Below are 11122 nucleotides of genomic sequence, written 5' to 3'. Positions count from 1 at the left end.
AAAATCACTAAAGAGTTGAAGCCCTTAAAGCCAGTTTCAGACTTCATGGCAACCAACAGCCATAAGATTTGTTCTTTCGGCCAGAGGCCATTACGATATTCACATACTATTAAAATATTCAATTTATTCGGTAATGAATTTAACCAAGAGACGAGACATAACAAAAAAGGTATACAGGCCAAGAAGCCAAGAAGAAACTTCGGGATGGAAAGCAAACACAAAAAATATATTTATAATTCCTTTTAAAAACTTTGTAATATGAACTAAAATTAGGGAATGAATTGTAAAGAGAAGACTTTCAAGTAATCTAAGGGTGTTTGCGGTTTTCGAATCAAAATTAATTGTAGTACATCACATTTATATGTGCACCGTAAATGAAAATCAAATTGCTTGCAAGAATTATCACTGCAATTATTTTATATATATAAATGAATTTAAGACTACAAAAAAATAGAATTTTGTCGACACCAAAATGAAGGGTTGTTAACCACCCTAGGTGGTTTGTGGTAAAAGAACAAAAGAAGTTTCTTCAAGCTTCTGAGTTCGAGTCTATCTAAGCCTTAATAAGGGTTTCTATTAGAGGATTATCCAGTCGAACTTTCAGGATCCCAATGAATTAGTTGAGGTACATACAAACTGGACTGAATATTCTCGATCATGAAAAAAAAAAAGTATTAATGAAAATAACAAAAATAAAGGGTTGCAAGTGCCAAATTGCATTTTGACAATTTTTTTTTTTTTTTAAAGAAAACTTCTTTAAGCCCATTTAATGCTGAAAATAACCTCTAAGCTTAATAAGGCTTATTTATTACACCAATTTTTCTAAATTTCATATTTGAAACTTACTTTTTCTTTTTAAATTATTTTGGTGTGTGATTAATTTCTTCACAAGATTGATCTTTAAAATAAAATAAAATGTTTCAATAATTATGAAAATTTAGAAGTAGAGTTTATGTAAGAATTAAATGTTCTTTTTAATAATTTAGAATTGTGCGAAATTAAAAGAAATTAACACATAACTTTCCTAATATCTGCTTTACCACTTTGACTTTCTTTTCCTTAAACTCTGAAATCAAAACTGTTACAAAATAGGAAAAAACAACTCCACAATTCATCTACCACGCATTCTTCAACTGAGCTATGACTTATTCACCTTGAGCTGGATTCACCTTGGAAGGAATCTAAAAGTTACAATCTCTTTGACTGTGGCTCATCTTCCTCATCTTCATCTTCATCGGAGAGCAAACATAAGCTGGATTCATTCATTGATTCCTCCTGGCTGAACAATAAACGGACTCCACACTTCTTCACCACGCATTCTTCATCTGTAACACTGAACTTGATAATGGCCTCAGGGAATTCATCCCATTCTGGTTTATCATTCACTTGACAATCATATCCCAGAAACACATGATCAAACTCGACATGGGAGGGCGCATACTCTTTGTTCCAAGCTAAAAAGCTGCCGCTCCCCATTTTCTTCAAGCCATCTTCGCATTTCAGAAGCAACTCGCAGTTAATATGCAACGTCCTAGCTTTATAATCCTGGAACGATAACACAGTGCAGAAGGTGAAGCCAATGAAATTATGATTCAACGAGCCTTCCGGGAGCTCTAGAAATGATGCAGTACTTTGAAAGTTAAACCACTCGGGAATTTCGCTTCCTCGGAAACACATGTAACTGAAAGGACTCTTGTGAGTGTAAGAGGCCTTTTCATACATATTTGACAGAGCGTAATCCAGAATTTTTGTGAGCGTAATCCAGAATTTTTGTGAGCGTTCTCCAGTCCAGATTGAAGCAATTAATGAAGCTGAGATTACCGTTGAAATAGCCATGGCTTGGAATCGGCAAATCAGATAATGTTTGCAGAGATTTGCAGCTATCTGCTACCAGAAGTTGTATGTCACCAGGAAGGTTTGGTAAGGATTGAAGCATTTTGCAGTGGCTCAAGTCGAGCTTCGAAAGGTTGATGATTGTTGCTGGAATGCTCTCAAAATTGTTTCCAGAAAGATATAAATGTTCCAGAAAGGATAAATCGCCAAGACTGTTGGGTAATTCTGTGATATTGCAGTCATTCAGGTTTAGTTTCTTAAAAAGCTTCAAACCTGATAACATAGGAGAAAGAGAACGCACAAGCTCTTGCCCTTTCCATCTCTCAAAAGATAATTCACGAATGTTGCTCAAACTTTCCATGGATGATGGTAATTTGGTTGCAGCAATTCCATTAGCTTCAAACACCTCCAAACTTTGCAGATTTCCGATGTCCTCAGGCAATCTGTCGAGTTTTGAACAACCAGAGATATAGAGATGTTTGAGAGATTTCAGGTTACAGATTTCGTCCGGAAGATTCTCAAGACTTGAACAATTTTTTATACTCAAAGTGACTAGACTGGATAGATACTCGATTAACGAGGGCAATTCTTTTATTGCCGTTTCATCTAAATGTAATTGCTCCATCTTACATGAGATCTTTGGAATTGTCTTGATGTTTGAGCAACCAGAGAGAGACAGATACTTGAGAGATTTTAGCTTACAAATGCCATCCGGAAGACTCTTGAGCCTTGAACAATTCCTGAGACTCAATGTTTGTAGATTGGATAGAGACCCAATTGATGAGGGCAATTCTTCTATTGCAATTCCATCAATATATAACTCTTCTATCTTGCGTGGGATCTTTGGAATAGACTCAAGATTTGAGCAAGAAGATAGAGAAAGATATTTGAGAGATTCAAACTTATGAAAGTTTCTTGGGAGTCTTTCAAGCCTTGAACAGTTCTGAAGACTGAATTGAACTAGTCTAGAAGGTGGTTCATTCGTAGAGGAAAATTCTTTTATTGCAGTTCCATCCAGACTTAGTTGTTCTGTGTTACATGAGATCTTGGGAGCCGTTTTGAGATTTGAGCAACCTGAAAGAATGACAAATCTAAGAGAATTTGATTGATGAATACCCGGTGGAAGACCAGGGAGGCTTTTGCAATTTCTTAGATTCAGAATAACAAGTTTATTGAGCTTCCGAGTAGATGGGGAACTGATCTCAATCAAACTTGTACAACCTTCGAGAATCAAACTCTCAAGATTCGGGGCCTGTGAGAGGTCCGCAATCTTACGTAGATGCACTGAGTAACTCAGGTCGATGTATTTCAAATTAACAAGAACCTGCAACCCAAAAAAAAAAGGACTGATGCAAATTAGAAAATCTGATATATACAAACATAAGATTGTTATATAAAATAAATATACCTGGACACTACTCCAAAGTTCTTCAAGATTACTATAGCGCGTTTCAAGTGCAACAAGGTTCTTGGGCTTAAAATTGCATGGCAAAGATTTCCACCGATAATTATGCCAACAAATATATCTTAGCTCTGGGAAATCAAATTCCAGGCCTTGAAACCCATGCACCTTATTATGAACAGCTCCATAGACATTCAAGAATTTCAAACTATGCATATTTGAGAAAGTGAGAGGATTTAAGTGTACATCTCTTATTTCAAACATGTCCATGCATATGCCTCGAATCGCTTCAGTTCCCTGACAATCAAGATGAAACCATATAAGTTAGCATTTATAACCCTCAAATAACGCATGAAAAAAAATGAAAATGATATATTCCAAGCTGATGTTTTACCAGACTCACAAATGTGCAAAAAATAAATTCATGAAAAGGTTCTCAACACATGATGAGTATCCTTGGGATGCCACAATCGACTACGCTTGCCAATATCCTTTTCTTCACGAACAATTGTCCTTCCCATTTCTTGAAGCAAATCATGCATTGTTATCATATTGTCTAATGATATAGTTACGAGACACTTATCAACGAGAACACTTATTCCACACTCCGCCTTTAAGTCACTTGCCTTCAAGATTTTTATTACCAGATCTTGGTCCTTCCATTTGAAAAAACATGCAATATCTAAAAATATATCTTGCTCCTCACCATCCAGTCCATCATAGCTTACTTTTAACACCTTGTAAATATTCAAAGGAGGAGTTTCTTCTAGTTTACTTATTGTACTTTCCCAAACTTCTACACTCTTGTTAACTAGAGATGAACCCAACACTTTAAGAGCTAATGGAATACCTTTAGCATAATTTACTACCTTATTTGAGAGCTGCAAATAATCCTCTGGGATGAGATTTTGTTTGAAAGCATATCGGCTAAAAAGATGCATATCTTCTGGGTGAGATAATTTCTTAACTTCATAGATTCTATCTACTTTGCAGCTCTCAAGCACTTGTTTATTTCTAGTTGTTATAATGACCCGGCTTCCTGAAGCCAAGCTTTTATAATCTTCAATTAGATCTTCAATTTGTTGAAAATCTGTTACGTCATCGAAAACAATGAAAGTCTTCATTAGACCAAGCCTTTTTTTTGTGATGTAGCATCCTGTGTTGGGATTTTGATCCCCTAATATAGCAGAAAGAAGTTTTTCTCGCAAGTGAACTAGTCCATTAGGATTTTCTGATTCTTCCTAACATTTTCAGCAAAGTAGAATCCTTCAAAACAATTCGAGATTTCATTAAACACAGCACGGGCAATTGTTGTTTTGCCTATACCGCCGATGCCCCAAATTCCTAGAGTGCAAACATCTTTGTTCAATAACAACTCAATTAATTCTTTGATAGTTGATTCTACTCCAACCAAGTTCTTGTTATCACTCGGAGACATAACATTCCTCAATCTCCTCAAAATATCATCGACAAGGTCCTTCACAATTTCAGCTTCTGACCTAACAAATATTAAAAAACAATAAAATTATTTGTAAACCGAAATGCAGTTTTAAATTTCAAACTGTAAAACTACTTTGGACTTGTGGCTGAGCCAAGAATTCAAGTAAGGGGGGATGCGATTTAGAAAATGATATAATTTAAAATTTTCAATATAATGATATATATTGGAACTCTAATTATTACTGATAATATTTTTATTCAATACAGTTATATATAATTGCCTTTGATGTGTTTTTATGTTTTCAAAGTGGTTTACAATAGCATCATTATCAATACTGTTAACTGTAAAAAAATCTTAAATTCTTAAAAGTAAATTAAACTAAATTAAAGAAAACCAGTAGAATATGATTAATGAGGTAATAAAGAATTTATCTTAGATCAAAAACATAATTTATTAAGTTTAGGAAAAAATATGGACTTTATAATTTTTTTTACACGCAATAAATTTAAATAAATTTGTATAGCATGTGCCTTATTTTGTTATAATTATTAATCTATTTATTTTGAAGTGATGCTATTGACCCCCCACTTATTATCTAATATGACCCCATCTTTAAATTTAAAGACTAATTTAACTTCTAAAGATACCCCATTTATTATAACAATTCCCTTTATTTTCAATGACTGCAACTCTATTTTTTATTGTCCTTTTTTTTCCCAAAAAATTAAAGCACTTCTTCAACTTATTTTTTATTTTTTTTCTTCTTTTCCAACCCATAATTTCTATTTAAGATTCACCAGTGCAAAATTGGTGTTGAAAATTCATAATCATTGTTTGAATTTAATATTTTTTTGAATCCTTCATAACACAACGTGTGATGAACAAATAAACTAGAAAAGAAATATTGTTCGAAATAAAATATAAATTTGATTTAGATTTTTTAATTCAATGATTTTTTTCTTTCATTATTTCAAATTTTTATGTATTTATGATTTGAAAGTTTTGTATATATATATATATATATATATATATATATTGCTATTCTGTATTTTTCTTTTCCTTTTTTGGTTGCATTTTTACTCTTTTTAGTAATTTCATCAAAGGAAAAATATGTAATATAAAATTATTTTTCAATAGGGGGCTTAATAGATAATTGGTAGGACCGTACGATGCCAATAGCATCATTCTTTATTTTGTTTTAAGCTTAATTATTCGATTATGTAATTTAAAAATTATAAATTTGCAAAGTCTTATAATTTTTTTTTTTCAGTGAGGGCACTGGCCCAACCTAGGCATCAAATTCAAATCAGATGAAAGAAGCTGAAATGAGGAAATTAAGAAAGAGTAGAAACTTACGTCTTATCATTCAAAGGCCAGCCCGACAGATTGGCTACTTCACTCAAAAGCACTCCTCCATCTCTGCACCATCTCTGGTTGCTCATTAAATCGTTCTTCAAGCTCAATAAATCCATCTCCAAAACTCCCGGTTCGATTTCTTACATCCGATGGATCAACATGATAGAAAACCGGGATCACGATCCCTCCATGCATGTTCTTGCATTCCAGGATTTTCACAAGTTCTTCGAGGCACCATCTCGAAGACGCATAATCTTTGGAGAAAACGATAACCAAAATCTTTGACCCTTCGATCGCATTCAGAAGAGATGGTGAAATTTCATCTCCTCTCTGGGGTTTATTGTCGATAAAAGTTGGAATGCTTTTCCGACTCAGAGCTTCGCGGAGATGACTGGTGAAATTATAGCGGGTGTCCGCGCCTCTGAAACTAAGGAAAACATGATGCTTCGCTTGAAGATTTGTGGAAGAAACAGTGAAAGAAGAAGCAGCCATCGGTTACCACTGATTATCAATCAAGAACGAAACAGATGAATCAAGTTCTCAAAATTAAAACAAAAAACAGGCAAAAAAGATGATAATAATAATAACAATATCCAGATAATTAAAGTTTTTCTTCAGAATATTGTTGTCAGCTAGAGTTCTAAATGAAAGATTGCTTCAAAGAAAGTTATGGAATCAGGTTTTTATAGATTTGTCAAAGTAATAAAGAGAAGGAGGAAACTTTTCTTCAGTTCAAACGCTCAACAAAGAAAATATATATAAGCGGAAAATAATAGAAAATAGAACATCAGAAGCCGTCCTGGGAGTTTCTCTCAGTGCGCATTCCATTTTCTTAGTTTTCCACGTTTTTTGGAATATGTACGGTCTTTTTCTTTTTGACTAATTTACCAACGTGAATTTTCCTTGAAAATATCTCAAGAATATTCTGTCTGAGTAATCAACGTGAATTAGTTTTTATTCTCGTACTGTCGAGGTTTTTCTAGAAAAAGTTGAAGAGAATATTTTTTAAGGACATGTAATCCACCGAATTTCATTCTCAGCTTGTCACTTGTGCCTTGTAAAGTGGCAGAAGACATCATCAGCCGGCCAAAGAAACGAAGTAAATACTTTTATATTTATTTTATTTTTCATTTTTTCCTGTGAAGTGATTGAGGGTCGACTTCTAGGAATAACTTGATTATTCTCGCAAAGTTTTCTTACAAATGAAGGAACACCAATTAATGAGTTATTTATTTTTTTTATATTCACTTTATCCTTTATATTTAACTGCATCACTTAATTTATACACACATTTTATATGAGGATTTTACAAGTGTAATATTATTTTTTATAAGAAAAAAAAAATATTGACCAACATTCTTGACACGATAAACGCTAATATAAATTTGAGAGAAAAAAAAAAAAAAAACATTGGAACCTAAGAATTTTAAAGTTAGTCTCATAATTATGAAGACTATTTATTTTAATCTTTGCATCACTTTTCTTTTTCTCCAACTATCTTTTGATTGCAGCGGTTTTTCAATTTTATTATTTAAAAAAATCTGCTAAAAGGGAGAAGATTATAGGATGAATTTCACAATTTCAGTGGCCATTAGACGTGTTTCCGAAAGGATCTTTAGGAATAATGCAATAAAATTAAGTTTTTGCTTAAATATTGGTAATATGGAAAATCAAAAAATTAAAAAAAAAAAAATTGAGAGGAATGGAGTGGAAAAATCTGATTAGATTATGTTGGTGGAGGTTAGAAAATAGAAACTTCACATGCCCTTCCTAAATTCAACCCAAACAAGATGAAGCTCAAGACAATTCAATCCATTATTAAATATTTTAAGAATCATATTAGTTCAGTTAGGTAGATCGGTGACACATCCACACACACACACACACACACACACAGAGAGAGAGAGAGAGAGAGAGAGAGAGAGAGAGAGAGAGAGAGAGAGAGAGAGAGAGAGAGAGAGAGAGAGAGAGAGAGAGACACTCATAATTACAAGCTTTATATAGGTAGTCTACAATTTATGAAATATCATAATTATGTCAATTACAATATACCAATATAATTAGGAAATTATAAGATACCAAATACATGTATGAGTATCCTAAAACTAACAAAATTAGGAGATTACGATATATTCAGGAAATATTTAGTAAATCTCAACACTCTCCCTCAAGTTGGTGCATAGATTCACACATGTCTAACTTGTCTAAAACTTATGAGAAAATATGTTTGGAGACAGCCTTGGTAAGACTATCAGCCAATTGATCCTCTAATCAAATCTTGGACAATTCAATAATCTTTTCATCCAGTTTTTCTTTGACGAAAAATCTATTCACTTCAACATGCTTCATTCGATCATGTTGAACTGGATTTGAGCAATGTCACATGCTGTTTTATTTCACAATATAATTGAATTTGTTGACAAGGTTGATAGCCTAAATCTTGCAAGAGAAATCATAGCCATAACGCTTCACAAATCCCAAGTATCATTCTCCTAAATTCTGCTTCAGCTCTCGAGCGTGCCATAACATTCTATTTTTTGCTTCTCCATGTGACTAGATTACCTCCTACAAAAGTGAAATAACCAAAAGTAGATCGCCTGTAATCCACTGCTCCTGCCCAATTAGCATTAGTATATGCATTCACATTTTGGTAATCCGTATTTTTAGTAAATATGATTCCTTTCCCAGAAGCATGTTTTAAGTATCTCAAAATGTGCATGATAGCATTTATATGTTGTTCTTCAGGGTTATGCATGAACTGACTGATTATACTCAATGCATAGGCAAGCCCTGGCCTAGTGTATGACAAGTTCATCAATCTTCCCATAAGTCTCTGATATCTGCCTTTATCAACTGGTACTTGATCAGTCTTGATACATAATTTCAAACCTTGTTCAATTGGTGTATCTGCTAGTTGACATGATGACATACCAGTTTCCTGCAAAACATCTAAACATAAATTCTTTGTGATAGAAAGATACCTTTGTTAGATTGAGACACTTCGATTCCAAGAAAATATTTCAAAGAACCTAGGTATTTCATTTCAAATTCTTCTGACTAGTAATTTTGCAGAGCCTTCCTTTCTTCTGGATCATTTCTAATGACCACTATATCATCCACATATACAATAAGTGTGGTGATCCTTGTTGTTTCTTTAGGAATAATGTGTGATCTGAATTGCTCTGATGGTAGCCATAAGACTTCATAGATTTGTAAACCTCCCAAACTATGCCCTCGAAGATTGCTTTAACCCATATAGAGATTTCTTTAACTTACATACCTTTTGGTTGTGATTTTCTGGTGAAATACACCTTGGTGGAGGATCCATATAGATCTCCTCTGACAATTTTCTATGTAAGGAAGCATTTTTCACATCGAATTGTTGTAATGGCCAATCAAGGTTTGCAGTTAAAGATAATAAAACACGTACCGTGTTGATTTTAGCTACAGGTGCAAATGTCTCTATATAGTCGATCCCATGGGTTTGGGTGTACCCTTTTGCTATTGGTCTGGCTTTGAATCTCTCAATTGTATCATCAGCTTTATACTTCACAGTGTAAACCCATCAACATCCAACAGTCTTCTTTCCTGGTGGATGATCAATAAGTTCCTAGGTCTCATTCTTCCATAACAATTTCATCTCCTCATTCATAGCAATTTTCCATTTTGGATTAGATAAGGCTTCCTACACAATGTTAGGAATAGATACAATAGATAATTAATTCATAAATGACAAAGTTGATCCTAATAGATGATGGTTAGACACATAATGAATCATTACGTATTTGACCTTACTAGATAGTTGAGGTTCGTATGTTGGTTTGGGAATCCCTCTAGTACCACGTGGTGGTAACTGTTTCCTAATTGGTTCAAACTCAATTGGTTTAGACTCTAAATCAGAACATTCTCAACAAATGATGGTTGTGACATACAAGAAATGAGAGACTTTGACTAAGAGGTTTCAACGAACGGATTTGATACCACCTCCACATTTTCATCATCCATATCATCTTTTTGTTGAACAACCAGTCTAGTTTGTGACTCATATTCTCCCACATCTTGAACATCTTAAACATCATAGTCAAAAGTCTGAATTTCTTCCTAACAATACTCCCTTTGAAGTTTAGACTCAGAAGAAAAAGCATCAATTGTTCATGGAAAACAATATCCATAATTGCAAACATTTGTTGAGTTGGAGAATGATAACACCAATACCCCTTTTGATGAGCACCATACCCAACGAAAACACATTTCAATGCGCGAGAGGACAACTTGCTGTGTTGTTGTTTATGAACAAAGTCAATACAACCAAAAACATGAGGCGGTAAGTTTCGGACCGTTGGAGCATTCACTGCTTTACCAAGAGATTGAAAAGGTGTCTAGGGTGTCCGGGCCAGTTTGCGTACATCTCAATTAATCCTCAGGGTCCATTAAACACCCTACAAGTCCAAAATGCCAGGTAAGCCCCTAGATTCATTGAACACCTTACAAGTCCACAGGACCAGGTAAGTCACAATGTGATAGGTGGTCCCAAGGTTTGAACCTAAGAAGTCAATAAAGAGAGAAAACCTCCTTGACCATCAAACCAACCTCTTGGGATTAATCAATTCTTTGTTGTGCTACTAGTTCGAGGACTTGACGTATCACATTGAGCCCCCTGAAGTTCAGACTTAGAAGAAAAAAGCATCAATTTTTCATGGAAAACAACATCCATCATTGCAAATGTTTGTTGAGTTGGAGGATAATAACACCAATACCCCTTTTTATGAACACCATACCCAACAAAAACACATTTCAATGCACGAGAAGACAACTTGTTGTGTTGTTGTTTATGAAGGTGAACAAAGACAATACAACCAAAAACATGAGGCGGTAAGTTCCGAACTGTTAGAGCATTCACTACTTTACCAAGAGATTGAAAAGGTGTCTAGAACCCAATAGAACTAGAGGGTACCCGATTGATTAGGTAGACTATAGAAGTAAGTGCTTATCCCCAAAAAGATAACAGCATGTGAGCTTCTATTAATGAGGCACGAACGACCTCCAATAAGTGCCGATTTTTTTGCTCAGCAACACCATTTTGTTGGGGT

At 34.2% G+C, this 11122-nt stretch overlaps 1 protein-coding gene across 1 annotated transcript; it reads right to left on the bottom strand.

Moving 5' to 3' along the window:
- Positions 1-1188: 1188 nt before the first annotated feature.
- LOC116128465 (disease resistance protein RPP2B-like) lies at positions 1189-6524 on the bottom strand. Its single transcript, XM_031414187.1, is given in 7 exon segments — positions 1189-1545; positions 1721-3157; positions 3242-3532; positions 3679-4285; positions 4450-4734; positions 6033-6079; positions 6081-6524. Coding segments are annotated over 7 exon segments (3468 nt in total).
- Positions 6525-11122: the final 4598 nt, after the last annotated feature.

Source organism: Pistacia vera, unplaced genomic scaffold, assembly GCF_008641045.1.
Source record: "Pistacia vera cultivar Batoury unplaced genomic scaffold, PisVer_v2 Contig200, whole genome shotgun sequence".
NCBI lineage: Eukaryota > Viridiplantae > Streptophyta > Magnoliopsida > Sapindales > Anacardiaceae > Pistacia > Pistacia vera.
The sequence above is the reverse complement of the archived record's forward strand: the minus strand, read 5'-3'. Positions and strand labels throughout refer to the sequence as shown.